Raw genomic sequence first — 26612 nt, forward strand, 5'->3', positions numbered from 1 at the left:
CTTTCTCACACCTGCTCAATCTTGTACGCGAGCAGGTCGAGTGTAGATCCGGCGTCAACACCCTCCAGGAGGCAACAACATCGCCACTCTAGCTCTACGCAATACCTTTCTAGGCAAGGAACCACGTATTACTGCCACCACTTTGAGCGACAAAGATGGCTTCGATAGACTTTGCGCGGTTGCGCAACCAGACCATGGCCGATGGTCTCGACAGCGAGGTTACGGTCAACACTAGGGCATTGATAGACAAGGTTCTAGCCCGGTATTCAAGCGAGCATACAACATTACGAGAGTTAATACAGAACGCTGCGGACGCCAAGGCCAACACCGTCACCATCAGGCTGGAGACTGATCCCTCATTAAGTATCCCGACGCCCCAAGGAGCGGAGGACCCTGTACTGCTCAGACACATCATTCAGAACCATACATTGAAGCGATTGGTAGTCACCAACAATGGTCAAGCCTTTACCACCGCAGACTGGAGCCGACTAAAGAGCATCGCGGATGGTAACCCTGACGAGACTAAGATTGGCGCGTTCGGTGTGGGCTTTTACAGCGTCTTCGCCGATTGTGACGAGCCTTTTGTAGTATCTGGAGATAAGACTATGGCGTTCTATTGGAAAGGCAACACGCTTTCTACCAAGATAGCATCTGTTCCGGCGGGTCACGACACGACGATGACCATCTTCTCTCTAGACTATCGGCAAGCGAATCCGGCATCGCCTTCCTACAGCCCCTCGAAGCTGCCCAATTTACCAGATCTATGTCAATTCCTCGCAACTAGTCTGACATTTGTTGGGCTCGAGAGCATTGAGCTGCACGTGGATGACTACGTGGTTGCATCTTTCTCGAAGAAGATCTCACCCCCGGAGGACATCCGAGTACCGCAAGGCCTCAGGACAGAGACGGAGGGTGGTCTCATGCGTGTCACACATGTCACCCGACAGCATTCTCAGATAGATGCGGAGTGGCTCAATGTGATGGCTTCGGCGCAGCTGCCCCCAAAACGCGCTGCCGATCTAGTGCAGCAAGAAGTCCGCAATGCGGGAACTACCTTGAGGAGCTTCTTCTCAAAGTTCTCTGCTCCAGCCCCACCACCCATTGTGAAAGCTGCGAAACCAATACCGACAGAGAAACTCGGCTCGGACCAGGCTGTTGCAGGCGAGTCAAAGGGCACGATTTTTTTGCAAGTGTACACCGTAGAGGCTTCTACAAAGGTGTCGCAAAAATTTGCTGCCGAGATCGAACGGGCCACGAAGAAGTCACCACCAAAGTCAACGAAGATCGCTCTGTTGACTTCGCCTTATCAAGACCCATCAGCTATGCTCTCGACCGGCTCCGGAAGCACCGCAGAATTGTCCGCGAAGATATTTGCGGAAGTACTACCTACAAAATCCGGTCGCATCTTTATTGGATTTCCAACGGCTCAGACCACAGGTTACCTTGCCCACATCTCAGCTCCCTCACTCATTCCTACAGTCGAGAGAGAAAATGTTGATATGAACGCACGATACATATCCACCTGGAACATTGAACTCTTGCGCGTAGCTGGCTTAGCGTGCCGCATATCTTACTTGTCTGAGATGGCTGAGATTCAAGCCCGCGTCAAGGCGGAATCCGTGGATGCCCTGGTGCCAAGAGCTATATACACCTTGCAGCAATTCACAGCGAATGCTTCCCATCCATCGACAGCGCTGGGTGAGAAGATTGATGAAGCCTTCTGGAGCTGCTCGAAAGAACGCTCGATTGCCATTCTTTCCACCAAGGGCGTTATGGCTAGTAGGAACGTACGCATGCCTGCAGAGACGCTGAGCTTTCTTGGCGAAGTTCCTATGGTACCTCAGCAGCTCGCTACTGAAGCTGTTACATTTATGCTCAGCTTGCATAGGCGCGGGTTCATTACTGAACTCACAATGCAAGATATTCGCCACGGGCTAGAATCCCGTGCGCTCAATGAAGAGGAACTAGGCGAGTTTCTACGGTGGTGTGGCGCGAAACTCGAGAATGGCGAAATCGACATCCCTGGATCGCGCAGCTTGTTCGAGAACACCGTGGCAAACATCGACGTTCAACCAGACAAAAACTCGGGCAGAATTCTTGCTCTTGGGGATATTAGCACATACGTGAACCCGGCCAGGATCACACCAACGTTGCCGTTGCCAGCTGATACCATACCATTCGTCTTCACGAAGAATATGACAGCCAAGCAGCTGCAAATGTTTGGCTGGATTGAGCTGTCGATGGTACGTTGGCTTCGGCACCTCACAACACCGCCGCAGCTGACAGACTTCACTACTTCCGACACACTAGCGTTATCAGTACTCAGCCTGGCATCGAAGTGCTGGGAACAGCTTGACGGCACCTCAAAGGAAACAGTTGTGAAGATCCTCACTCCACATGCCATCATGCCCACCAAAGTTGGCCTACGACGGCCACAGGAATCTTACTTTCCCACTGTAAAGTTGTTCGACGACCTGCCTACAGTGAAGCCTTTCGCTGGGTCGAAAGAGAAGTTCCTACAAGCTCTTGGTGTTCGGAAGACCATTGATCTACCTATGGTGTTTGACAGAATGCGAAACAACGAAGCTGCTTCTGGTTCCGAGAAATCATCTTGGAATCACGTTGATTTGATCAAATACTTTGCGTCGGTTATTGACGAGATACCAAAGAAAGACCTGGATCGACTGCGAGAAACGCCGTTCTTGCCCGGGGAAGGGAAATTGGTCAAAACGGGGCAGGTGTTTAAAGCTTCAGAGCTTTATGCCCCGGATCAAGCTATGTTATTGCTTGGTTTGACACAGGCCAAGCTGCCATTCGAATTCAAATCCAGTTCACGCGAAGGTGCGCTTCTTCTCCGCCTCGGTTTGAGGCAATGGCCTGACTCTGCCACCATTGCGAACGTTCTCCACCGCGCCGGTCAAGCTAGCGATCAACAACTGTATCTGCAGACTTTGGACTACTTCTTGCAGAACTACTACAAGAACAACTACGGTGCAGAAGTGGCCAAGTTCGCGGCTCTCACTCTTCCAATCCTGCCGACAGAGCAAGCACCCTTTCCGAACCTCGTTGCACCCTTCCAATGCTACATGAACGAGAACTCAGCATGCTTGGGCTTTGCCATTCTAAGATCTGACCTTCGTCCACATGCCGAGAAGCTTGGAGTCAAACGAGACCCGGCAATTGCACCTTGCGTTCAGCAATTACTCAAGGCGCCACCAAAGAGCAAAATCGAGGCAGAGATGCAGTTTGCATACTTTGCCAGCAGAGGAGCTGAGTTGGATCAATCTCGTGGACATTTGAACAGCCTGTCGACTGCCAACATTGTACCCATTTTTCGGAGCTACTACCTTGATCCAGGCTGCAGTGGCTTTGAGGACAGTTCAAAGCGACAGACGGGCAAGACCGAGATGCGAATCCACCACTATAACCCCCCGGAGCACGTGTTCGTTGGTCGTGATCAAGAGTATCGAGGTATTCTTGATTACGTCCATTACGGCGCGGAGGCTACAGCATTCCTGTTGAAAATCGGAGCGAAGCACGAGCCTAGCATTCGCGACCTAGCAGAGCTTCTTACATTCAAACCAGGTCGCTTTCTTAACACTATCGGCCAAGAGAAATACCTTGACTTGCTTCGAAAGCTGGCTGAGCATGCACCTACTCTGTGGAAAGACAAGGCGCTTGTCGAGAAGCTGGTGGCATCAAGAATACTGCTGGGGTATAGAGATATCAAGGAAGATTCTAAGAAAGAGGAACCGGCAGAGGATGATTTGGATGACTTTGATGAGCCAGGCGTGCATCGCGAGTGGTCGCTGAATAGCGCCAAAGAGATTGTCATCATCGACGATGTCAACCATCTGTACAGATTCCGCGATTATATCATCGCCGCTCCACAAGAAGAAGTACTGGAGGAGTTCTACTTGCGCTTCGGTGCGCCCAAGGTATCGGACCTTGTCAAGACCAACCAAACTATCGGTGCAGTAGCTCGCGACCAGAGTCCTGCCATTGGTCTGCGCAAGGATATCTTGGAGCGTGCTCGGCTATTTCTTCACGAGTATGAGCGTGATGGCTCATCGAAGGCCATCCGGCACGATGCAAAGTGGCTTGCATCCAATTTGACCGTACACTGCGTGTCAGACATCTCTATACGTTACTCACTCGCAGACCGCAACGTTGCAACCTCGTCTAAGAAGACAGCAATCATCCTCAAGATGCGGGCTGCTGGATATGTGTTAAGCATCACGCCGAAGTATGACTTGTATGAGGTCTCGAAAGAACTTGTCAGGCTCTTGGTTCTGCGACCGAAACAGAACGACACAATCGCTTTGGAGCGTATCCTTACAGAGCCATTGCGAAGGCTGCAACAAAAGGGTATCAATGTCGAGCGTATCCTTCGCCGAAAAGAACACGAGGCCCGCATTGCAAAGCAGCAAGAAGTAGAGCAGGAGCAGGAAGATCGTCAGCGTGCGGCGGAGCAAGCGAAATCTGCTGTTGCCAAGACAGGAGACACTGAGAATATCCCGCCACCCTCGACTCCTGAGAGATCTAACAACATGCCTGGTGCATTCGGTAACAGTCCAGATACCTCGATGGAGATTGCTAACAATAACCGTCAATCGATGGACAATGGTCTGATCAACAACTGGGCGAAGAAGCTTGGCTTCAAGAATGCGCCGGCGCCTGAGACCAAGGGCACCGACGGGCCTCAGATCAGTCGCGATATTCAGGCGACAAAATCAAACATCCAGAATGCGATCAAGGAGTGCAGGCCAGCTGGCCAACAGAATATCAATACCAAGCATCACCAAGATCCAACAGAACTCGACAGAGGCGGTTACTGCAATGGTGAGCAGTGGGAAAACCTCCACAAGGCATTTTCTGTTCCGTTCAATGGCAGACACGTCGACATATACTACGGCCGCGACGAAGCTGCGCCACCTGCAGAATTGCAGTCACAGCTGAATAGCTTCCTTCCTCTCATCTTTGGGTTGACTGGCATATTCCAGGTCAACCCCGCAGCTGTCAATATCTTTCTCGACAAGAAATCCAATACCGTCGCTTTCAACCTGAACGGCAGTCTATTCTTCAACCTGGCGTGGTTCATGGCGCTGCATGCGCCAAACTTTGGTGACCGGGAGGGTCGATTGCGAGCCCTGGACAGCTGGTTTTTCACCTATTGTCACGAGCTGGCACACAACCTGGTGGCGGACCATAACGCGAGGCACAATTGGTACAATCAGCAGATTGCTATCGAGTACAGCCAGCAGTACCGTGCAGCATTGGACAGTTTTACGAAGAACCTCTTGATTTGATTTAGACCGACTTTTCGTTGATCCAAGGACGGTCCGTGTCCAAGATGAGTGATACATAGCATGGCGTTTCATCTTATCTATATCCTGGTCCTGTAGCATTTTATAGACATCTCTGCATAATCTCCTTGCTAAGTAGCCCTTCGTGATATGCATCTCTTCATTCTTTCTTCACTTTCACCTACCATTTCTATCTCCGTTTGCAAGCTACGTCACGACGTATTTTTTCACTGCGCCCAAACTTTGTTGCTAGAACCATCGAGGACAGCAGGTGAAGGTTGTCTTGGTACCGTTTGTGCGCACAGTAGGTATAAAATCCTCTCAGCCTCAATCTCGTCTCTCTCTCCACCCCTCTTCACATCTTCCCACTCTCAACCCGCATCTTGGTCCAGTCAAGATGAAGGTCAACAACCTCACTTTCAGCATCATTGGCTTTGCCAGCCTCGCTACTGCTCAGAATGGCAATGACCCGCTCATCTTGAACAACCGCACTGGCTTAGCTCCTGTAGTGTACGACACATTTTCCACTTCGTACACCAAGCTGCCCGTCAACGAGACCGCGGGCAACGGCTTGTCTCAGGTCTTGCCTGTCACGGCCCCGGTCACGCAGTCTCCTGTATACGCCAACACGTTCTTCCCCAAGCCTACCACCTCAGTTCCGTGTTGGCGCGATGGTTATCCGTGCGGTCAAGACGGCGGCAAGCGTATCCAGCGCCGGATCGCGGACTTTGTTCGTGCTACGCCTGCACCCACCATCGAAGATGTTCCCGCTAGGACTGGCGAAGTCAGCATCGACATTCCTCGTTTTGTTGACATGGCTGTAGCTCTTCGCGTCCCGCCACCAGAGTTCTTCAACTCACGCCCTGACATTCCCGTCCCCGGTGAGACTGGCGACGCAACCATGAACATCCTCCCGATTCCCACCGAGCTCATCGACGGCACGCAGTACGACGCTCCTCCAGAACCAACCAGCACAGGTACCGCCGTGACAGACATCCCCAGCGAGACCAGCGAAGCCATCTTCTTCATCCTGCCCATCTCGACTCTCCCACCCTCCACCACTGCCCGTCCCTCACACTGGCGCGGCCCTGTCCCCTCCTACACCATCGACTGCAACCGCCACTACTGCCCGACCAACACACGCTCCGTGTCCACCACCTCGTCCACCCCTCTTCCGACCACCCACCCCGTCATCCCGCCCACAGAACCCTACACGACCCAACGCCCCGCCGTCCCTCCCCAGGTCACTACCCCAACAATCAACACCCGCAACGCCGGCGTCCCAATCGACTGGTGGCGCGGCCCCGGCCAACCCATCGTGCCCGATCACCACATGGAGGCCATCGCGCCCCGCTCGTCCGACTGCGAACTGCACTACTGTCCGTCGGGGACGTCGACTCTAGCTAGCGCGGTGCTTGGGGTCGCGACGAGCAAGACGACGTTGAGCACCGTCGTGGCGTCCACGGGTCCGGGCCACGCGTCGTTTCCGGCCGTGGTGCCTGGAGTTGCTACGGGAGGTTAAGGAGGGGGTGGATTTGCCGTGTGTGTGGGTTGGGGGGTTTGGGGAGGATTCTGAGGATTCTGACGCTTGGGCACGACTTCGATGGGGGCTTGCTGTCGCGTGCTTGGTAGCGTGTCCTGACTGTCTGGATGAAGATGGAGATGGAGATGGAAGTGCAGATGGACACCAGTGGTAAGACGTATGACTCGTACGTAATGGTATTTGACACTCGGTTGGAGGATACTGCGGAGGTTCCACGATGGCTTAGCAAGAGCACTGGAAGGACATAGCTCTGCGGGCTCACTTTCTTCCACGCTCCACGCTTCAAGCTAAGCTGCAATACAAAAAATAAACTCTCCACCACCCGCGCCCCTGCAATGTGATACTCAATCCGACACAACTCGTCGGAGTCAGATCCCAACCCCCTCAAGCGGGTACCCCACACTCTCAATCGCCTCGGGATACTTCAACCCACCCTGCCTCCTCACTTCATCCATGACTTGCATAACCGCCTCGCTCTCCTCCCAGCCCATTACATCGCTCTCCAGCTTCCCATCCCTGATGCAGCGCGCGCACTCATCAGCTTCCCAGAACATGCCGTGCCCGTCTCCCGGGACCTCAAAGTCCTTGCGTTGGTACGAAAAGTCTGCAAGCTTTCCGCGGTTGGTGTTTTGCGCTGGGATGAGGGTGTAGGACAGTGGGCGGTACGAGGGGGCGGCGATTGAGATGTCGCCGTGGGTGCCTTGGATTCGTACGGGGTCTGCGGATGGGTGAGCGGTGTTGGGATCGTGGCTGACTCTTATGTTGGTCAGTGCAATTGCGTGCGCATCACCGTTGCCTTGTTCTCCCTCTTTGGTCCCTACGTTCGCGCCGGGGAAGTCTAGGATGATGGACGTCATCTCGTCGCACCCTGTTTCTCCATATAAACTCATCGCGCCTTTGACGACTGGATTCTTTTTCTTCGCGTCGCCTTGGAGGTGGTACAGCACCAGGAACACCCACGTCAAGCTGTAGACTCCCAGATCCAGCAGCGCGCCCCCAGCCAAGTCCGTGTTGACCATCCTATGCTCCTTTCCAAACTCCCGCTCCACGTCGTTCCAGAAGCTCAGATCTGCGTACACGCGCTTGATCTCCCCGAGTCGGCCGGCGGAAACGAAATCTTGAATCTCCCGCGTGAGGGGGAAGAAGCGCGTCCACACTGCTTCCATCAGGAACAACTTCTTCTCCTTGGCTAGATCGAATAAGATGCGAGCCTGCTCGGAATTGACTGTGGTAGGCTTCTCAACGAGTACATGCTTGGCAGCTTCGAGAGCCAGGCGCGTGTGCTGGTAGTGGTGGGAGTGGGGCGTAGCGATGTAGATGATGTCGACATGAGCATCCTTGACCAGATCGCGGTAGGAGCCGTAGGCTTTTGCTGAGTCGGGAGCGCCGACCTCGCGGAGGAAGTCTGTTGCGCGGGATGCAGAGGACGATGAAGCGGCGGCTGCGATGACATGGCGGACGTCGTTGGCGTCGCGGGTCGAGGGATCGACGAGCAGGTCCTTGGTGAAAGCTGTGAGGGTAAGGGGAGTGAGGGGGAGCAGGGCGTGAGGAAGTACTTTTTGCAATTCCACCGGTTGCTGGGAGCTTGTCAATTCTGTATCTGCATGTTGGTGTTGGACGAGAAATACCTAGAATGCCCCAGCGCAGTGTGAAGGGCTCAGACGTCATGGTGGATGGGTACGCTCAGAGAGACTTGAGTTTGTGCTGGTTAGACGGAGGCAGGACATTTGTACTTTGGCTGTCAGGTGGGAAGCGGAAGACGTGCGTCCGCATTGCTTTTGTGAAGTGGAGTGGTGGTTAAATGGGAAGGCGCCCCGCAATGAGACATGTACCGTAAAGCCGGGTAAACAGCCGACGTTTGCCAGATAGGGCGGCTATGGTTATAAACACATTCGTACGTATCATACCAGTAAAAAAAAAGAATACAAATTCCAGGGTATATACAGAATATCAACGTTTCCTACCTAGTGTTGCCGTATTCGAGCACCTAACCCCTCTCGACAGTCGCACAGTCGCAGCTTTGTACACTACACCTTTGTGCATTCCTGACAGCAGCGTTGGACAGTCTCTGAAACTCTTTCAGCAGAATCGTTGCACGCTTACTTGCTGGCCAGCTTCTTGCGTGCCTGGACGGTGTAGGCGTAGAGCACGTCCTTGAAGGCGAACAGGAACGCAGCAGTGATGACGCTCTGGGTGACCTTGGGGCCAATGCCTGCCAGTGGTTAGCCAGCAGTCTGTCTCGCCAGCCTCAGCACACTCACCTCCGTACAGTCCGCTGTAGCCCTCCTCGTTGATGATCCTCTTGAAGGTGGTCAACATGCTCTCCCTGGGTCCGTCCTTGCCCGCAACGTGCATCCTGCTCTTCACGGTGATGTAGGGGTACGTGATGCTCGTCGCAAGCAGCTTGCCCAGGGCGCCCAGGAAGAAGGCGTCCTTGGGCATGACACGCCTCTTCTTCTCGAGCGCGTTCTTCATCTGCTCGAAGACGGTGTACTGCAGGATGGGGTTGATGACCAGCACCAGCGCAGGGGCAACGCCGGCGAAGAGGCGCAGCGGGCCTTCCTCGCGGATCAGAGCCAGCAGCGTGGCGAGGGTGGAGGGGGCTCTGGCGGGCGTGGAGCCGGGGAGCAGCTGCTCGTCCGACTCGGACTTGCGCGTGGTCATGCGCGTGTTGACGACCCAGATGGGGTTGGTCAGGAGGACCGTGGCTGAACCCGCGATGGCGCCGGCGATCATGGACTCGATGGTGGTGAGCTTCTTGGAGGCGCGACCGGCCTTGAGTGCGGCGTTTTCGAAGAAAGCGCGGGTCCATTCATACCCTGCGCAGCCAGTAAGTGTCTTGCTAGTAGCATCACGACCGCGGACGCACAGTAGTAGTAGACGAAGTTGGTGACGGTGATGCCGAACAGCGCAGAGTCCAGGCCTGCGTACAGCCCCGTGATGCCCTCGCGCTTGATGATGCGGCGCGCAGCTCCCAGCGTCGACGACTGGGCGCGCTTCGACTCGACCTGGGCGCGTGTGGAGAGGGTGATGAGGGGGTACGTCAGCGCCATGGACAGCAGGCCTCCGCCCGCACCGGCCAGAGCGTGGGCAACATTGTCGCTCTGCTGCGCTGCCGTGCTCGGCGGGAGGGACTGCGTCGACTCGGCGAGCTTTACCTGCGCCTCCTGCTTGATCTCAGACATGGTGTCGATGGCTCCGCGTCGTCTTGGGTGGGGTGAAACGGTTGTAGCGCCTGGCTTGGCCGTGCTATTGTGTCGTGAGGAGAGACTGGAGAACGGAGACTGGAGAACGGAGAAGGGAGAAGGGAGAAGGGAGAAGGGAGAAGGGAGAAGGGAGAAGGGGGAACGGAGAACGGAGAAAGGAGAAAGGAGAAAGAATAAAGGAGGGGCAGAAGAGGTTCAAGTCTCAACCAGGCCTCCGATTCACATCAGACTCTGTTGCAGCGTGCGGATCCAGAGTCATTGTGGAGAGTCGGATTGCGGTCCGCACGCCTGTGAGCTCATGGCGCATTCCGGGGTTGCATGCACAACCTCGGCAAAGCATACCCCATGGCGTCCACATGCAATCTTCTGAGAAGCCGGGCATCACGCATAGCTACTAGCGACTCGTCACATGTCAAACGATTGAGCTGCCAATCTTGGATCGGTATTGGCTTGCTTGAAATGCCTGGTGTTGGGTCATGGTACCAAGTTCGAGGAATACACATCGACCCAGAGCAGCTACCTTCCATACTTTTTGCGCTCCATCATCCTGAAGGGAACATACAGCACAGCTGACAACACCAAAGCGACCTCGAAACCAATATCCCCGGTCTTCTCCGCAATCGGCCCCACAAACCAAGTCTGGCTCATCCCTGGAATCACCAGCCCAAAGCAAAGCACGGCAGCCCCAACAGCAGCAAAGCCTGGAGGGAGCTTCGTCGTGTCGTCCCAAGCACCCTCGTCCTTGGTGTATGCGGCAAGGCTTCCTTTCCGGAAGACCAGGTGCTCAGTGAGCACAACGCCAATAAACGCTGCAGCCCAGTACCCAATGAGGCCCAGGAAGTTCTCGAGGTTCAAGAAGAATGATTTGGCCGCTGGGATGGCGACGCCGATGACGATGCCGGTAATCAGCACGGCGTAGAGCACGCGCGGGATGCGGAAGAACCATGGAAGCGCCATCTGGAAGTTCAGCGTGATGGCGTACATGGTCGCCGACAGGTTACCCAACATGCTGAATGCGAGGACGACGGTGACGAACCGTCCGAAACCACCAGCGGGGTGCAGCATGGCTGCCAACACACCACTGGCAGCGTTGAGCTCGTAGCCTGCTTCCCAAGACGGAACGTTGGGCACTGCACCGCCCATGGCCGCTCCCAGCGTCATGAGCAGGATAGTTGGCAGCGCGAGCCCCGCGTAGGTGTACAAGGCGATGCGGGAGGATGGAGCCTTGGGGTGCATGTAAGTGCTGAAGTCGCTCGCGAGCGCGGCCCAGGGGAGCATGAAACTCGCGACCAGGCCACCGAAAGACAGGATTTGTTGGGCGCTCGCAGCGGGAGCCTCTACTTGTTGCTTCAGCCCTTCACCACCACATCCCGCAGCAATGACCAGCGCGATGACGGCAGGGATCCACGCCCAGCGCTCGTAATGATGCAGAATGCGGAATCCGCAGAATGCGACGAGCATAGCGAGCAGGGAAATGATGACGATGCCGATTGTGGCGTTGATAGTTCGGCCTTCCATTACGGCAGACAGTGCCTGGCCACCAATCGTGGCATCAACCACGCAGAAGCCGGTAAGTGTTGCGAGGTTCAACAGCACGAGAAGCGACACAAAGTACTTCCCAAAGGCGAAGCGGGCTTGCACCAGTTGACGCATACCAGTCTTGGGCCCAAATGTGCAAAAGTACGCAACGGGCACCGTCGATATCAAGGTGAAGAACAAGATGACGAGCGATGCATCCCGCAAGTTCAGACCGAAAGACGCGGTTCCTACCATGCCAAAGGTAACTCTATACTGCACATCAGCAGCAGCTCTCTCCTCATCATCTTCGATCCTGTGGCTTACGGCAGGGGGTTGCAGCTCATACAGAACCACAGCGTGAAGATGTTGAAAAAGTTCGTCTCCGTCCTCTCATCGTAGGGCACTGGTATTGCGCCTTGCAGTTCGACATCTCCGCGTTTCGCTAGCAGATTGAGTAGGCCATCCAGTCCTCTGACTCTTGATGCTTTGCTTCGATGGGGTGAGGTACCTGGGGAACCACTCTTGCCAATTTGAATCTTCCCCAGCTCTTCCTCCGACGCTGCTATCATGGGAACAACCATGGCTGCTGAATCCTGAGACGTCCAGGCGGAGTGCAGGCGTCAGTTTCCAGGAACCTGGTACGAAGAAACCTATGTGGAGTGTAGCGCGTCAAGAGATGCAACAATGATGGAACCTTCTTCCTGCGAACCACTGCAGATGCGATGCGGATGACGAGGTTTCTTCGAAGAAAAAATAATTCAGCTGCTGTAGACGTGAACCAGTTTTGCCTCTATCAGCAGCCCAGAATCTTTTCCCGCTTCGATACCCGTTTGGGGCGTGACTCCCCATTATTTTCCGTGGTGCGCAAAACCTTTCCCGTCCGGCCTTGTCCCAGCAGCCGTCTTGCCCGCAATGCACGTCGGCCACACCCGCGCGCATCTCAGTGTCGTCGCCGGGTTTTAGCGAGTCTGGACGGTTGACTTTTCCTTTTCGATTCCATGTGGCGCTTGCGTAGCCAGTTGTGGTTTAGCGCTCTGCTCCCATTTTGGTCAAACGCTGTTGTCGGACGACTTTGCCGATACCTCGCCGGTCGGAAGCTGTCTCCCGTCATTCCTATAGGATTGCGGCGACAGATGCTCCGAGATGCTGAGACTAAAGAGTAATGATGGGAGCATTATCGTGTGGGATTTTGAAAGAGAGTTCTTCGTCTCGCAATTTCCGTGAAAGTACGCTGTCATGGCCGCTGCTGAGCCCAAAAAGATCGACAAGGAGGTGGGTGAGGAATTGGAGCTGGCTGTTGGGACCGACGAGGCGTATAGCATTTACACCAATAAAGAGAAGTGGTGGATTGTTGCTATGGTTGCCTTGGCTGGGTTCTACAGGTACGTTGAAGATGCCGGGCTTGATCAACATTAGCTGACAAGTCCATTTAGCCCTCTGCCAGCCAATATCTACTTCCCAGCTATACCAACCATAGCAAAGGCCTTCCACCAAACAGTCGACGACGTCAACCAGACTGTCACAGTGTACCTCGTGTTCCAGGGCATCTCGCCTATGCTCTGGGGTCCAATCAGCGACAGGTATGGCCGACGACTGGTCTTCCTCGGATGCCTTGGTATCCTTGTAGCTGCAAGTATCGGACTTGCTCTATGTCCAACGGATCAGTTCTGGCTCCTTCTTTTCCTACGATGCTTCCAGTCTGGGGGGAGCGCCAGTACCATCGCTCTCGGAGCTGGCGTGATAGGAGATATATCAACAAGCAGGGAGAGAGGAGGATACTTTGCAACTTTTAATCTGGGTCCCATGGTTGCGCCATGCATCGCGCCTGCCATGGGCGGTGCCCTTTCTCAGGGACTTGGCTGGCGGTCGATATTCTGGAGCATTGTCATCATGGTCGCTGCCTGCCTCGTCCTCATCGCCCTTTTCCTACCAGAGACCCTCCGCTCCATCGCAGGAAACGGAAGCATTCCCGTCCCTCGCCACTCCCGAGCCATCATCCCCATCGTTGGCCGCAAAGCTACCCAGGAAGCTGCTGACACCGAGTCTCGCGCAAAGCCGAAGCACTCTGTCAATCCATTCGTCCTCTTCACCTATCCGGACGTCATCGTCCTGCTCACCTTTACTGGCATTGTCTACGCCGTGAACTACACCATCACAGCCACCATTTCCTCCTCTTTTGCTAAGATCTATCCGCACCTCTCCGAAACAGTGCTCGGGCTCTGCTACCTGCCCACTGGCGCTGGTATGATCATCGGCAGCACTGTGACCGGCAAGGCACTGGACTGGGAATACGACCGTATCAAGAAGCGCTCTGGCGATTCCTTCACCATCGAGCACGCTCGCCTGCGACTCATGCCTTACTACTTGACTCTTTTCGTCATGTGCGTCATTGGCTGGGGATGGACCATCCAGGCAGAAGCGCCCATGGCGGCGCCGCTGTGCCTTGGGGTGCTGTTGGGATGGACAAGCATGGGTATCCTCAACACCACCATGACGCTGAACATTGACATTTTGCAGTCGAGAAGCTCAGGCGCCACAGCATGCACGAACCTGGTCAGGTGTTCGTTGGCGGCGATTCTTGTGTCGGTCATCGATCGCATGACGAGCAAACTGGGTGACGGGTGGACGTACACGTTTTGGGGTGGCATTTGCGCGTCGCTGGTGCCGCTGATGTTTTTGGAGATCAGGAAAGGGCCGCAGTGGAGGAAGAAGCGCGAAGCAGCTGAGGAGAAGTGAGGACGAGATTCTCGAAACCAGTCTGTTTGTTTGAGCGCGAGTGTGAAAAGTTATATACCCCGATTGTAGTTTGAATTACGACGCATTGTTTATCTCAGAAAGCCAGTCTCTGCCATACGCCTTGTAGAATCAGAATCCCCTTTCCCCAATACTGGATATCACCGCCACACACTTACTAGCGACGATCACACCGCACAAGGCCAACGTTCCACACCTATCTAGAGCCTCTACGTCGTGCATATGTGCAATGCAAAGCAAATCAGACCATGGTGCTGCCCACACTACGGCCTACAGCATCCAAGCAGTGACTATGGCTTTCTCGAAGAACATGTGCACCCACACCACCAGCAATTTGCACGCGCATGCATAACACCTCCGCGCCATTGAACGTTGGTGGCACCGTTTAGCGAGCGTGTTCCGCGTCTTCAAGGCATTTCGCGGAACTAGAATTGAATATGAGCCGGGTACGTTATCAAACCATGCGGACAACCTCTTTGTTATCATCGAAACACATCTACGTCCTGCGGAAGTTGACACTAGTTTATCCTTCGAAACAATCAACCTGGCGTTGGTGCACTGTCTTGGACGCTGTTGGAGGCTTGCTGGACGTGAGCTAAGGATGTACTTTGTTCACCATGGTTGAAAGAGGAATTGTCGAATCGTGCTAGCGATGCTTTCATGACATGATCAGCTCTAAACCAAACACCTTCAATCCACAAGTAGCAGCCATTGCTCTATGCGTTCTCGTCCAGTTCCAGGCCCAGAGCGAGCAGACTCGATGTTTGCTGTTTGCGCATCGGGAAAGCGTTGCCCCAGTGATCAACAAGCTGTGCTTACCGTATGCGGCGCTAGTGTGGATGAATAGTGGGCGCGCGGTGCTCACCATCACAGCATCGTGTTCATCGTCGCAAACCATACAACTCACGCACGCGCTAATCGCACCGCCTTCCGAACGCATCACCCAGACGTCCGCCAAGTGCAGAAACCAAACTACACACTCCATGTCTGCCCAGTCCAACGACCAGCAGATGGAAGGCGTCCAGGACACCAAGGGCAAGGGCAAAGCCCCTCAGCAGAACGTCGTAGAGGAGTCTGAGGATTCCAGCGATGAGTCTGCTGGCGAGGATCAGGTGCGCTTCCTTCACACACTGTTGGTTCCCGTGTAGATAGCTAACCAGCCTACCACAGGCCGCCGAACGTACGCTCCCCACCTACCACGACGAGTGAGAGCAGCGCTAACAGACACAGCCGAGGAGGCCGACGAGGACAACATGGAGGAGATTGAGACATCCAACATCATCCAGGGCAGCCGCACGCGCGGAAAGACGATCGACTTTGCCAAGGCCAACCAGGAGCTTGAGGGCGAGGACGACGAGGACGAGGACGACGACTTTGTCGATCCGGACGACGAGATGAAGGACTAAGCGGCGCAAAGACTGCAGTCTGGTGGTCTGGTATGTCTGCGCGTTTTCTCTCGTCACTGGGTGGAGAGCGACTCGTGGAGGGGCAGAATGTTGACAGCAGTAGGATGGCACCAACGCGATCACGAGCGTCCGACGTAGGCAGTTTTGATCGAGTACGGCGATAGGATAGGGTACATGGAGTGTTCTGGCGGCATTGGGTAGCGGGTAACCCACGTCGAGTTGACATGGAGTCTTGGCACGGTTTGCTGGATAGCGAGGGGCTGTTGTGTGCGCGCGCCGAGCGCGTTACTCCTGGCGCCATGCGTTTCTAGTGTAAAACTCGTAGCCACAAAACATAACGAAGGAACGATCATGCATCCAAGGAACCTGGTGTTGATGCCTTGCTCAGGCTGCCGTCGACGCTATCTACGCTTTACTCACTCGATGTTGACTACCATGCAGCCCATTGTTGGAGACGCAAACGATACCAAACGCCACTACAGCTTTGACGGCTGTAGCAGTGTAGCGCACCTCCCAAGAAAAGAACCAAGGCACACAAGGGACTTGCCTACCTCCTACCTGGACCGCGGTAGGCGTCGGAACAAGAGACACGCAGCACGCCCACTCCTCGGAACGGATTCGGAACCAGGACGCCCATCGTATCGTCGCGGCGCGGCTTGTCGACACCCCTCGCTCGAGAGTCGGGTGGATGGATGTACCTACCGTACACGTTGGCCCCATGCATGCAGGGCGCGCACTAGCTTGCACCCGTCTTCTCCGACAGCACGACACTGGCCCATTATTCACGATGCTCGCGCGCTGTGCGCTGTGCGGAGGTGCCTGCGCCGATGCTTGTTCGAACGTGCGTGCAGGGTTGCTGTTTGGGGACTGGCCGTGGTGGGCAGGATGGGGCTGTTTGTGGGTAGCGTTTGGACGTGCGTTGGATCCTTTGTTGTTGGTTGGTAGAGTGTGGGGTTGTTGTGTTTGGGTGCTGCGCGATAGCGAGGGCGGGCTCCGGTATTGGGGGTGGTCGGAGATGGCCGTTGTGAGAGAATTGGGTGAAAGGTGGTGGGTAGTTGGGATTGCGCTGATTAGCAGGGAGCTCGTGCTGGTATGGTTGCAGGTGCAGATAGGTTGAGGGTTCGGTTCTTTGCTAACTGGCCAGGTTGTTGGATGTTCTATCGTGCTCCGTCTCTGCCATGTTGCACTGCAGTCAAAAAATAAGCATAAACTTGTATGCGCAGTGTAGCACAGCTTCCCTGTCAAGAGCTGCTGGTGCAGGTAGCTCGTAGTCATTTCCTTTCTGCCGACAGAAGTACCAAGAGTCTCTTCTGAAGCAGAGGGCTCGCCTGATTCGTCGAGGCCATCGGTAGATCTAGGCCGTCTCTTATTCCCAGATCTTCACTACAAGGCCGCCTGATTTCTACCGGAGACGACAGAAGCGGCATTGCGAGGCATGGCATGTGCAGGCTAGCGTTTGTCGACGGTCCGTTCTCCCGCGGAAGTCAAAGACATCACCACCTCGAGGAGGTTGGGCGTGCCACTGAGGAGGCGACACGTTGTTTTATTCTGCTGATCCACAGTCGTAGGCTGGCCAAGCTGGGCTTGAATGCGAAACCACGACGAGGTGCAGTGTGATGCGCATAGGGATCAACGCTTGAACAAGCCAGGCGCTCATGAGCTGCAAACCGATGATGCTCGCGAGAGAATGACTTCCGCATTGCCTCGACACAGTTGTCAGGCAGTGTGTGAATCATCACTTCTGCGCCCCTTCCAAGACACGGAGAGCGGCAACGTTGCACAAGAGCTCGTCTCATTGTTCACTGCTGGATGGCATGTTGGGACGGTGCTGGTAGCCCACAAGCAGGATTCTCGTTGCCGCACAAGCGGGCATCGCCTGGAGTATCCGCGCCTTGGGACTGGCAGGCGATCCATCGATCAGCCAAGCCAGGGTGCGGCGATATCGGCGGACTGGTCACTGAGCGATGTGGAAATGGGCTGGGATGGGCTGGTGGAGGAAATGAAAATGAAAGCGCGTGTTCGTGTTCCCGTGACTCATAGGAACGCGTCCAGGAGAGGACGGGTACGGTCTGTGGTAAGAAGAGGCTGGCGCTCCGGCCTATCCCGAAGTCGATGGAGGTGTTGGCTTGGGAGTTCGGTTGAAGGTTGGGGAATGCTACCGTCGCTGGCGTAAGTGTTGTCGGTGGATCCCAGCAACAGGGCATGGAACGGGAGAGTGAGACACATTGCTGTGGTGCTTCCTGGCCGTTCGCTTACACCAATCAGAGAGCCTCTCGTTGCTGACCATGTCCGCTGCATGCCCTGTGCGTACGACGTAGGTAGCTGGGTTGCTGGGTAGCTGTAAGACAGTAAGACCATCAGATGGCTACTATGTAGTAGGTAGTATGCACCGTGTGGATTTGCTCATCAGCCACGGCCGGGCCCACACACAAGACCTGTGCCTGCTACGAGTCTACGACAGGATGGCCGTACTTCGACATGGCGAATAGGCGTCACAGCTCGGCCGTCGGCATTCCGCTGCAAAGGGCGGGATGCTGCCTTGTCCTAGCCAGTGACGTGCAAGCGCGCATGCTGCCAGCGCGAGGTCCGCTCTTGGTGCACGCTTGAGCAGAGATAAGGACGAGATGACGCTCGGGAATTACGGCGACGCAAGAGAGCAAGAGAGCAGCGGATTGCCGCGCCAGTAAGAGCCTTCCGGATACAAAGCAAGCAGCGTAGGTGGGCTTGGTGGGGCTCGCGGCGGAACGATGCATGCTGCACGAGACGGTCATCGAGCATTGACAGTGCGACGTCGGCGTCTGTTATTGGGCGCATGGCCAAACGACTCACTGACCGCCTGCAGCGGACAGACGCCTTGGGCCAATCTAGGGCCGCTGGAAGGAACGCGTTCGGCAGAAAGCGTGGGGTAGCCTGCCAATTTTCCAAATCCAAACGCGCGACACCGCAATGTGCAGTCGTTCAGCGAATACTTCCTTGCCAACCGAGGGCCAGGGTCGCGCCCGTCTGCTACGAGCGCACTCATCGACGGGGCGAGCGCCAATGGGGCGCTGTTGCTCCGCAGTCCGCACAAGAGCGCCGGCTGGCTTCAAGACGGTCCTTGGGAGCGGCGGCGTGACAAAGGCTTGATTGCCATGTGCGGCCTTGAAAAGTTGAAATGTACACAAGCTCGCCCTGCTGTGTCAGTGTGTATACGCAAGCAAAGCCCCAGCAAGCGAGACGCCAGACTCGCACGCACACCGAAGACGCACTCTGCGAGAGCAGACAACGCCCCCGTTGCCGCGCTTCTAGGCCCGCCACTGGACACTGCTGGAGGTGTGAAGTACTAGCGCGTTCAGAAAAAAGACCCCACCAGGGAGCCCTCCGCGCCCTCTCTTCATAAGCCCTGCCACCCAAGCTCCCGCGTCTACTTTCCCACCTGCTCCCACCCCTCTCTCTCTCTTCGCTCACAACTTGCTTGCTGGAACGCCGCGAGTCGACTGCAAGGCCTGGTCCCTTCTGCCTTACACAGCAAGTAGGTCCACCTGTTCCACCACACTCCTCTCCCCTGCACCCATCGCCCTTTGGCCACCCACTGTTCTCGCTCTGCTACACCATCCGTCTGCACGAAGCCATGTAGCGAGCCCTCTACATCCCAGCACACGACCCCGCGCCACCTCATTCGTCAATCCTCTTATCACCATCTCTGCTGCTACGCGACAGCCATCACTTACATCTGAGCGGGACCGGCGTCGTTTGCACCAATTCACGCTTCTCAAACCACCTCTGGGCCTGGTGACGTAGGCAGAGTGTGTTCGTCCGCCTTCTGCACAGGATCAACGCTTCGAGCCTCCAGACCGCGACCCTTGCCCCTCTACACCCAATCTATGATTTGGAGCTAAGCCGTTGGCGCTTGCTTGTGAAAACTCTCAATCTCGTTTTGCGACCCGCAAACAGCAACCCAAGCCTCTCTCATCGATATCGAGACTGACACCCTTCCTCAATAGCTGCCAATTGATTCCGGGACATCAGTTCCCTTCTTGATACCCCAAACGCCGCCACCAGACGCGGTTCGCCCTCCTATATACGCCACCTTCGATCCCAAAACCTCGGCCTTTCGCCGATATAATGGGTCGAGTTTCGTTCGCCGAAGATACCAAATTGCCTGACGAGACCTACATCGAAGAAGAACCCACAAAGCTCTTCGAGTACCAAGATGGCCCGGAGAACAAGTCTTGGGCGGGTGCGCTTCCCTTGAAGCAGGGTCTCTACGACCCTTCGCTGGAGAAGGATGCTTGCGGTGTGGGTTTTGCCGCGTAAGGGACCTGGGTACCATCATCTCGAAGCGGCGGAAACTGACATGGGAACAGTCACATCAAGGGCAAGGCTAGCCACAAGATCGTTACCGATGGTAAGAGCGCAGAGACACAAGTTCCTGCGTGCAAGCTGCTAACTGTCGTGCAGCGCGTTCACTGCTATGCAACATGACCCATCGTGGTGCCGTGGGTTCAGACGCACGAGATGGCGACGGTGCAGGTGTCATGACCTCCATCCCTCACCGTTTCTTCCTCAAGGAGTTTGAGCGCGAGCAGGGCTACAAGCTACCTGCGCTTGGCGAATACGCCACGGGCAATCTGTTCTTCAAACCAGATGCCACAATCTTGGAGGAGACCAAGACCATGTTCGAGGACGTCGCAGATCAGCTCGACCTGCGAGTACTTGGGTGGCGAAGGGTGCCCCGCGACTCTACATTGCTCGGTCCTGCTGCGCTCTCGCGAGAGCCCATCATCCTGCAGCCCTTCGTGGTCCTGAAGGCGGCTTACGGAGACGCACGGCAGCCCAAGGAGGATTTCGAGAAGACCTACGATGCTGGCTACTTCGAGCGTCAACTCTATGTCCTGCGCAAGCGTTCTACACACGTCATCGGTCTGCACAACTGGTTCTACATCTGCTCCCTGAGCAACAAGAACATTGTCTACAAGGGTCAGCTGTCACCTGTCCAGGTTTACGAGTACTACCACGACCTACTCAACGTCGACTACGAGGGTCACTTTGCACTGGTGCACTCTCGATTCTCCACCAACACATTCCCTTCATGGGACCGCGCTCAGCCTCTGCGATGGGCAGCTCACAACGGTGAGATCAATACATTGCGAGGAAACAAGAACTGGATGCGAGCACGTGAGGGCGGCATGAAGTCCAGCCTTTTTGGCGACGAGCTTGATCTGCTCTACCCCATCATCGAGGATGGTGGTTCCGACTCTGCAGCTTTCGACAACGTTCTCGAGCTGCTCACCATCAACGGTGTCCTGTCTCTGCCGGAAGCGGTCATGCTCATGGTTCCTGAGGCATGGCAGGGAAACCACACCATGGATCCCGCCAAGCAGGCTTTCTACGAATGGGCCGCTTGCATGATGGAGCCTTGGGATGGCCCTGCTCTCTTCACATTCTCAGACGGCCGCTACTGCGGTGCGAACCTGGACCGTAACGGTCTGCGACCCTGCCGTTACTACGTCATGGACGACGACCGCATCGTCTGCGCGTCTGAAGTCGGTACCATCTCCATTGACCCCGAGCGGGTGGTTCAGAAGGGCCGTCTGCAGCCCGGTAAGATGTTGCTCGTCGACACTGTCGCTGGACGCATTGTCGACGATGCCGAGCTCAAGAAGTCGGTCTCTGAGCGCAGCGACTTCAGCGCATGGATTGAGAGGAACCTCCTCACCCTGCCTAAGATCGTCAAGGCTGTCAGCGAGAAGGGCCTTGACCTCTCGTACACGATCACAGAGTCCAAGCTTCACGAGGACTCTCGCCTGCGAGCATTCGGCTACTCACTCGAGCAGGTCAGCTTGCTCCTTGGACCCATGGCCGCCGACTCCAAGGAGGCCCTCGGATCCATGGGCAACGATGCTCCTCTTGCTTGTTTAGCTACTCAGCCCCGTCTGCTCTACGAGTACTTCCGCCAGCTGTTCGCACAGGTTACAAACCCTCCCATCGACCCTATTCGCGAGGCTATTGTCATGTCTCTCGAGGCTTACGTCGGTCCCCAGGGCAACCTTTTGGAAATGGATGAGTCTCAGTGCCACCGAATGCTTCTGCCTTCGCCTGTTCTGTCTGTTGAGGAGTTCACAGCCATGACCAACACGCACACTCTGTACTCTGACTGGACAGTAAAGAGCATCGATATCACTTTCGCGAAGAGCGAGGGCGTCGAGGGCTACATGAGCACTCTTGACCGCATCTGCGAGGAGGCTGCTGAGGGTGTCAAGAACGGCGACAGCATCATCGTCTTGACCGACCGTGCGACATCCAAGGACCGTGTTCCTGTATCTGCCTGCCTCGCCACTGGCATGGTCCACCACCACCTCGTTCGCAACAAGTGGCGTTCCAACGTCGCTCTCGTCATCGAGACCGGTGAGGCCCGTGAGGTTCACCACATGTGTGTTCTCGTTGGATACGGTGCTGACGCCATCTGCCCTTACCTCGCCATTGAGTGTATCCTGAAGATGCATCGTGAGGGTGTAATCCGAAAGAAGCTCTCCCCTGAGCAGCTCATCGACAACTACAAGCACTCTTGCGACGGTGGTATCTTGAAGGTCATGTCTAAGATGGGTATCTCTACCCTTCAGTCTTACAAGGGAGCCCAGATCTTCGAGGCTCTTGGTCTCGATGACTCCGTTGTCGATCGCTGCTTTACTGGAACTGCCTCTCGTATCAAGGGTATGACTTTCGATCTCATCGCCCAGGATGCATTGGCTCTTCACGAGAACGGTTTCCCATCTCGCCCCATCGTCACGGTCCCCGGCCTTGCTGAGACTGGTGAGTACCATTGGCGTGATGGTGGTGAGCCTCATATCAACGACCCTACTGCTATGGCGAACATCCAGGATGCGGTCCGCACCAAGAACGACAAGTCGTACGAGGCTTACTCTATCGCCGAGTACGAGCGCATCAAGGACTGCACACTCCGTGGTCTTCTCGATTTCAGCTTCGACGACCGCACACCTATCCCCGTCGACCAGGTTGAGCCATGGACAGACATCGTTCGCCGTTTCGTCACCGGTGCCATGTCCTACGGGTCCATCTCTATGGAGTCTCACTCTACCCTTGCTGTCGCCATGAACCGTCTGGGTGGCAAGTCCAACACCGGCGAGGGTGGTGAAGACCCCGAGCGCAGCTTGCGCATGGAGAACGGCGACACCATGCGTTCTGCCATCAAACAGATTGCTTCCGGACGTTTTGGTGTTACATCCAACTACCTCGCAGATGCCGACGAGTTGCAGATCAAGATGGCCCAGGGTGCTAAGCCTGGTGAGGGTGGTGAGCTTCCTGGACACAAGGTGTCTGGCTCCATTGCTAAGACTCGTCACTCGACTCCTGGTGTCGGTCTCATTTCCCCTCCTCCTCACCACGACATCTATTCCATCGAGGATCTTAAGCAGTTGATTTACGACCTGAAGTGCTCCAACCCCCGCGCTCGTGTCTCCGTCAAGCTCGTCTCTGAGACCGGTGTTGGTATCGTCGCCTCTGGTGTCGCCAAGGCCAAGGCCGACCACATTCTGATCTCTGGTCACGATGGTGGTACCGGTGCCTCTCGATGGACTGGTATCAAGTACGCTGGTCTGCCCTGGGAACTGGGTCTTGCCGAGACTCATCAGACTCTCGTCCTGAACGACCTTCGTGGTCGTGTCGTTGTTCAGACTGATGGTCAACTCCGTACCGGACGTGACGTTGCCATCGCCTGTCTGCTTGGTGCCGAAGAGTGGGGGTTTGCTACCACTCCCCTGATCGCCATGGGCTGCATTATGATGCGCAAGTGCCACTTGAACACCTGCCCTGTCGGTATCGCTACCCAGGATCCTGAGCTGAGGAAGAAGTTCTCTGGTACACCCGAGCACGTCATCAACTTCTTCTACTACATCGCCAACGAGCTCCGTGCCATCATGGCCAAGCTTGGCTTCAGGACCATCAACGACATGGTCGGCCACTGTGAGGTCCTGCACATCCGCGATGACCTTCGCACAGCCAAGACTGAGAACATCGACTTGTCTTTGATCTTGACTCCTGCGCACACTCTCCGCCCTGGTGTCGCCACCTTCAACGTGCGCAAGCAGGACCACCGTCTTCACGTGCGTCTTGACAACAAGCTTATTGCTGAGTCCGAGCTTGCTCTTGAGAAGGGTCTGCCTGCTCGCATTGAATGCGATGTTGTCAACACCGACCGTGCTCTTGGTGCAACGCTCTCCTACCAAGTGAGCAGACGCTACGGCGAAGCTGGCCTTCCTCAGGATACTATCCACGTCAACATCCGTGGTTCCGCCGGTCAGTCTTTCGGTGCATACCTTGCCCCTGGTATCACTCTCGAGCTCGAGGGTGACGCCAACGATTATGTCGGCAAGGGTCTCTCAGGCGGTCGCCTGATTATCTACCCGCCGCGCACTGCAGTCTACCGTGCTGAGGAGAACGTCCTGATCGGTAACGTCTGCTTGTATGGTGCTACCCAAGGCACCTGCTTCTTCCGTGGTATCGCCGCCGAGCGCTTCTGCGTCCGCAACTCCGGTGCCACTGCCGTTGTCGAGGGTGTCGGTGATCACGCTTGCGAGTACATGACAGGTGGTCGTGTTCTCGTCCTGGGCTCTACTGGTCGCAACTTCGCTGCCGGTATGTCTGGTGGTATCGCTTATGTTCTCGACATCCACCACGACTTCGAGCAGAAGGTCAACCAGGAGATGGTTGAGCTCTCGCCCATCGAGGAGCCCGAGGAGATCGCGTTCGTCCGCGGTCTCATCGAGGACCACCACCACTACACCGGCTCCGAGCTTGCTGCCCGTATCTTGCTTGACTTCACCCGTGCCCTGCCTCGCTTCGTCAAGGTCATGCCTGTTGACTACAAGCGCGTATTGCTCGAGGAGAAGGCCAAGGCTGCTGAGAAGAAGCGATCGGAATACCCTCTCCCTCTTCTTGCTGGCAACCCCGTACGCGCTGCGCACGAGGACTCCCGCAAGAACGAGCATGAGCACGAGGCTAAGGAGAAGAAGAAGGCTGATCTGCTCGACATTGAGGAGAGTATCACCGACGCCAAGGCTGAAAAGAAAAAGGCACTTGTTCTTGACAAGACCCGCGGCTTCATGAAGTACCAGCGCCGCTCTGAGAAGTACCGCAACCCCAAGACCCGTACTCGCGACTGGGCCGAGCTTTCGCAGCGCCTGAACGAGGACGAGCTCAAGTACCAGACTGCTCGTTGCATGGACTGCGGTGTACCTTTCTGTCAGTCCGACACTGGTTGCCCGATTAGTAACGTCATACCGAAGTGGAACGAATTGGTCTTCCAAGGACAGTGGCGAGACGCGCTGAACCGGCTTTTGATGACTAACAATTTCCCGGAATTCACTGGTCGTGTTTGCCCTGCTCCTTGCGAGGGTGCTTGTGTACTCGGCATTAACGAGGACCCCGTCGGTATCAAGTCTATCGAATGTGCCATTATCGACCGCGGATTCGAAATGGGCTGGATGGTGCCTACGCCACCCCAGGTCCGATCTGGCAAGACTGTTGCCGTCATTGGATCTGGCCCTGCTGGTCTCGCCTGTGCTGATCAGCTCAACAAAGCCGGCCACACCGTCACGGTCTACGAGCGTGCCGATCGTTGTGGAGGTCTTCTTATGTACGGCATCCCCAACATGAAGCTGGACAAGAAGGTTGTTCAGCGCCGTGTCGACTTCCTCGCTGCCGAAGGTGTGGACTTCAAGACTGGCGTTACTATCGGCGAAGACGGCTCAGAAACTCTTGACTCCCTCCGTGAGAAGTACGATGCTGTGGTCTTCGCCACGGGTGCTACGGTGGCACGTGACCTGCCCATCCCCAACCGCAACCTGGAGGGTATCCACTACGCTATGCAGTTCTTGCACAAGAACACCAAGTCACTCCTCGACTCTGAGCTTGCCGACGACGCTTACATCTCTGCCAAGGACAAGCACGTTGTCGTCATTGGAGGTGGTGACACTGGTAACGACTGCATCGGTACCTCCGTTCGTCACGGTGCCAAATCTGTTGTCAACTTTGAGCTGCTGCCCCAGCCTCCAGCTGAGCGTGCCCGTGACAACCCGTGGCCACAGTGGCCTCGTATCTTCAGGACCGACTATGGTCACAACGAGGTTAAGACCCACATGGGCAAGGACCCTCGTGAGTACTGTGTCATGTCCAAGGAATTTGTCGACGACGGAGCTGGCAATGTAAAGGGTATCAACACCATCCGTGTCGAGTGGACCAAGTCTGCATCTGGCGGCTGGGACATGAAGCAGGTCGAAGGCAGCGAGCAGTTCTTCCCTGCTGACCTCGTCTTGCTCTCCATGGGTTTTCTGGGTCCGGAGCAGCGTGTCATGAACGAGGTTGTTGAGCTTGATGGTCGCAAGAACATTAAGACACCCGCTGGCCACTACAACACCAACCTTCCCGGTGTCTTCGCCGCTGGTGATTGCCGTCGCGGTCAGTCCCTCATCGTCTGGGGTATCAACGAGGGTCGCCAGTGCGCTCGCGACGTGGATTCCTTCCTGACTGGATACGGCACTCAGCTCCCAGTCACCGGTGGTATCGTCAAGCACACCCCTCTCATGAACACCCACAAGCAGCAGATCCCAGTCGCTGCTTAATTCGAAGAGATAAATCGGAGTTCACAAGACAAATGTTTATGAAAGATGTCATGATAAAAGATTGGACCACAAGCATGCTTATACGATATCCGTTTTTTGTTTTTTTTGCGTTGCCTATCGTTACCTGCAAGATTATACCTTTTTCGACGGAGTCATCTGGCAACATTTGCAGTATGAAATCGCTCTGCTTCTTGCCCTATATTACCAATTTTGTACATAGAATTCAAAACGTACACTTTAAGCAACGTTCACATTTAAAG

General features: G+C 55.5%; 8 protein-coding genes across 8 annotated transcripts, besides 4 other annotated features; 5 read left to right on the plus strand and 3 right to left on the minus strand.

The window, feature by feature from the left end:
* Positions 1–155: 155 nt before the first annotated feature.
* On the plus strand, positions 156–5309 carry EKO05_0008644 (uncharacterized protein; the record flags this gene model as incomplete). The annotated part of the gene is made up of 1 exon (XM_038946586.1): positions 156–5309. One exon carries the CDS (start codon positions 156–158, stop codon positions 5307–5309), a length of 5154 nt encoding a protein of 1717 aa, XP_038796181.1.
* A 394-nt stretch (positions 5310–5703) lies between these two features.
* On the plus strand, positions 5704–6828 carry EKO05_0008645 (uncharacterized protein; the record flags this gene model as incomplete). Its single annotated transcript, XM_038946587.1, has 1 exon — positions 5704–6828. The coding sequence occupies one exon, from the start codon at positions 5704–5706 to the stop codon at positions 6826–6828; it is 1125 nt and encodes a 374-aa protein (XP_038796182.1).
* Positions 6829–6955: 127 nt separating this feature from the next.
* Positions 6956–6991: a tandem repeat.
* Positions 6992–7217: 226 nt separating this feature from the next.
* EKO05_0008646 (uncharacterized protein) lies at positions 7218–8517 on the minus strand (the record flags this gene model as incomplete). Its single annotated transcript, XM_038941538.1, has 3 exons — positions 7218–8359; positions 8406–8426; positions 8478–8517. 3 exons carry the CDS (start codon positions 8515–8517, stop codon positions 7218–7220), a joined length of 1203 nt encoding a protein of 400 aa, XP_038796183.1.
* Positions 8518–8948: 431 nt separating this feature from the next.
* On the minus strand, positions 8949–10034 carry EKO05_0008647 (uncharacterized protein; the record flags this gene model as incomplete). The annotated part of the gene is made up of 3 exons (XM_038941581.1): positions 8949–9061; positions 9111–9668; positions 9719–10034. 3 exons carry the CDS (start codon positions 10032–10034, stop codon positions 8949–8951), a joined length of 987 nt encoding a protein of 328 aa, XP_038796184.1.
* Positions 10035–10571: 537 nt separating this feature from the next.
* Positions 10572–12154, minus strand: EKO05_0008648 (uncharacterized protein; the record flags this gene model as incomplete). The annotated part of the gene is made up of 2 exons (XM_038941586.1): positions 10572–11841; positions 11898–12154. 2 exons carry the CDS (start codon positions 12152–12154, stop codon positions 10572–10574), a joined length of 1527 nt encoding a protein of 508 aa, XP_038796185.1.
* Positions 10924–10956: a tandem repeat.
* A 655-nt stretch (positions 12155–12809) lies between the features above and the next one.
* EKO05_0008649 (multidrug transporter) lies at positions 12810–14309 on the plus strand (the record flags this gene model as incomplete). The annotated part of the gene is made up of 2 exons (XM_038941770.1): positions 12810–12955; positions 13007–14309. The coding sequence occupies 2 exons, from the start codon at positions 12810–12812 to the stop codon at positions 14307–14309; spliced, it is 1449 nt and encodes a 482-aa protein (XP_038796186.1).
* Positions 14310–15310: 1001 nt separating this feature from the next.
* On the plus strand, positions 15311–15733 carry EKO05_0008650 (Histone H2A.Z-specific chaperone; the record flags this gene model as incomplete). Its single annotated transcript, XM_038941593.2, has 3 exons — positions 15311–15439; positions 15498–15507; positions 15558–15733. The coding sequence occupies 3 exons, from the start codon at positions 15311–15313 to the stop codon at positions 15731–15733; spliced, it is 315 nt and encodes a 104-aa protein (XP_038796187.2).
* Positions 15668–15700: a tandem repeat.
* A 4104-nt stretch (positions 15734–19837) lies between the features above and the next one.
* EKO05_0008651 (Alanine dehydrogenase) lies at positions 19838–26352 on the plus strand (the record flags this gene model as incomplete). Its single annotated transcript, XM_038941773.1, has 3 exons — positions 19838–20025; positions 20080–20120; positions 20174–26352. The coding sequence occupies 3 exons, from the start codon at positions 19838–19840 to the stop codon at positions 26350–26352; spliced, it is 6408 nt and encodes a 2135-aa protein (XP_038796188.1).
* Positions 24693–24729: a tandem repeat.
* Positions 26353–26612: the final 260 nt, after the last annotated feature.

This window comes from Ascochyta rabiei, chromosome 15 (assembly GCF_004011695.2).
Source record: "Ascochyta rabiei chromosome 15, complete sequence".
In the NCBI taxonomy this organism is placed as follows: Eukaryota; Fungi; Ascomycota; class Dothideomycetes; order Pleosporales; family Didymellaceae; genus Ascochyta; species Ascochyta rabiei.